Source organism: Corvus brachyrhynchos, unplaced genomic scaffold (genome assembly GCF_000691975.1).
Source record: "Corvus brachyrhynchos isolate BGI_N302 unplaced genomic scaffold, ASM69197v1 scaffold150, whole genome shotgun sequence".
NCBI classification, from domain to species: Eukaryota; Metazoa; Chordata; class Aves; order Passeriformes; family Corvidae; genus Corvus; species Corvus brachyrhynchos.
Genome location: NW_008236162.1, coordinates 2,953,403 through 2,955,737, shown reverse-complemented (window position 1 = coordinate 2,955,737; position 2,335 = coordinate 2,953,403). Strand labels below are relative to the sequence as shown.

The 2,335-nt window shown below is 65.6% G+C and overlaps 1 protein-coding gene across 1 annotated transcript in view; it reads right to left on the bottom strand.

Moving 5' to 3' along the window:
- The window catches only part of ADGRA2 (adhesion G protein-coupled receptor A2), an 11,506-nt gene that overhangs the window by 2,669 nt on the left and 6,502 nt on the right, over nt 1–2,335 (bottom strand). Inside the window, exons 11-17 of the mRNA XM_017732560.1 lie at nt 2,189–2,329; nt 1,790–1,998; nt 1,528–1,655; nt 1,003–1,126; nt 751–896; nt 519–608; nt 4–265 (exon numbers count right to left, since the gene is read on the bottom strand). Of these exons, the coding sequence (XP_017588049.1) occupies nt 4–265; nt 519–608; nt 751–896; nt 1,003–1,126; nt 1,528–1,655; nt 1,790–1,998; nt 2,189–2,329 (1,100 nt within the window). The remainder of the gene's footprint in view (nt 1–3; nt 266–518; nt 609–750; nt 897–1,002; nt 1,127–1,527; nt 1,656–1,789; nt 1,999–2,188; nt 2,330–2,335) is intronic.

The window sequence follows — 2,335 nt, the reverse complement described above, 5'->3', positions numbered from 1 at the left end:
CACCCGCAGAGAGTAGACACCGTCCCCCTCGGGGCAGGGCGGCCCCGAGTGCAGCGTCACCGAGATGGACCCAGAGTCTGTCAGGAGGTCGCTGGTCCCCCCCAGCCGTGGCGGTGGTTCCAGCGGCTCTGGGATGTCTTTCCGGTGTGAGGGTCGGCACTGGAGGCTGAGCCCGGCACAGAGGAAATAAATCCAGGTGACGAGCAGGATGAAAGCCACGGGGACGTAGAAAGCGCCCAGGCTGGGCCGCCACACCAGCCAGCAGCTGTGCGGGAGGAGAGGGGCTCTGAGGGGTCGTGGTGTGGAGCTGCTTGGCACCCCTGCCCTGATGGCACGGGCTCTGTGGAGCCGTGCTCGCTGTCTGGATGATTTTTTCCCAGTATACGGGTAACTCTCGGGAAAAACCTCACCGACCATTTCCCAAACTTCTCCAGATTCCCAGTGCCACCAGTTCCCCTGCCCCAGCAGAGGGAGGCCACCCATGTGGGAGGAATGAAGGATCAAGCAGCGGCACTTACTAGGGGTTGTTGTCATGGTAGTTTTGGATGTTGACAGCTGCTGTGATCCCACAGATGATGAGGGGGATCCCGCCAGCGATCAGGTAGAACCTGGGGAGGGGGGGGGGAAGCGTCACTGCACACCTGGAGCCCGTGGGAGAGCGCAGGATGGGCTTGTCCAGAAGAGCAAGTCCCACCCCAGCCCCTGGAGATGCCCCCGCGGGGCCGGAGCAAGGGCAAGGGGAGTCCATACCGCAGCATGGGTCTGGGGGCTGCCTGGGACGTGTCCCCGTCCGGCTGCTGCGGCGCCTTCCAGGTCACCTCCTTGTAGAGCACTCGGGCTTTCACTGCCATCCAGAGCAGCGTGGAGAGGGATGAGTAGTGCAAGATGATGCCAACCTGCGGGAGGAGGCCTCGGTTGGGGAGGGGATGCTGCAGACATGGCCGTGCCCCCCAGTCCCTGTCCCACAGGACCCCACGGTGCTGGGCTCTGCCCGGTACCCACGGCCTGGCACACGGCCCGGTAGCCGGTGAGGGTGATGCCTCCTGCGAAGACGGCGGCCGTCATGGCGATGTGGAAGCAGAGGTTAAGCAGCATGTGCCAGCCCTTCCGCGGGATGAGGATGGTGCTGGAAGAGCAAGAGGCACAGTGGGCACCTATGAGCTCCAGCCCGACCCCGGGAGAGCCACAGCTCCCTTCGGCACAAATCCTGCATCTGGGGGGATGCACCAACAGCCTGTCCCTGGCCATGGAGCGTGGCTGGAGGAGGAGATGTACAGGTGCGTGCCTGCACATGGGCGAAGGACCAGGACCCAGGGCACCTGGGGCAGTGCCACTTGCCGGGCAGCACATTCCTGGAGGGTCATCGCCTGAGAACCCATGTCCTAAAGGGCCGTGTCACTGGATGGCCATCCCTGCACACCTTCTCCTGGCTGTTGGCACCTCGGGAGCTCCTCCCGCTGCCCAAAGAGATACCCACCCCAGCACAGCCCGCAGACCCCCACCACAGGCACCGAGATGCTCCCTCACCCGTGGTGGACGATGTAGGTGATGATGGTGGTGAAGAGGCAGAGCAGCAGCACGGCCGTGCAGGTGTACATGGCCGGGTGCAGCACCTCGGCAGCACTTTGTGCCTCGCTGGGGAACCCACTGAGCTCCTGCACAGCACAGCACAGCCCGTGAGACCCCACAGCACCCTCCCTGTGCCCCTGACCCACCCCACCACCCTCCTGCAGCTCCCCCACTCCCCACCACAGCAACACTCCCACCCTGCTGCTCGCCAGGCACCTACCATGAGCACGGCCACGTTGCTGAGGTGCCGGCAGCGCACGGAGGTGACATTGGGCTCGCGGGCGGCCAGCTGGCCCCCCTCGGCGCTCCAGCCCCCCATGCCTCCCAGCACCTCGAAGTTCCAGTACGCAGCCACGGGGTCCGTGCCCTCCCCGGGGTGTCGCAGGGACACAGCCACTGGCTCTGACAGGTTCCCCACTCCACAGCCATCTGCAGCCACAGAGAAACCTGGTCAGCAGGACAAGTGACGCCCCCAGAGGGGCTGGGCACAGGGGACCCTCCACATCCCACAGGCACACTGCCATCTCCCCATGAGGACCCCGGGGATGCCGCTGCACTGCGGGGGCACCAGCACAATGCCCCAGGGAGCCCCAGAGGGCACCCCCCATGCCGCCCTTACAGGTTCCAGCGTAGATGACGGGGGTGGCCACGCTGCGGCGTTTGCCATCGTCGGCCAGGCGGGAGGAGTTCCCGGTGCTGCAGAAGAGTTTCCCGTTGCGGAAGACCAGCAGCTGGAGCTTGCAGTCGGCCCCCGGCATGGCTGGGA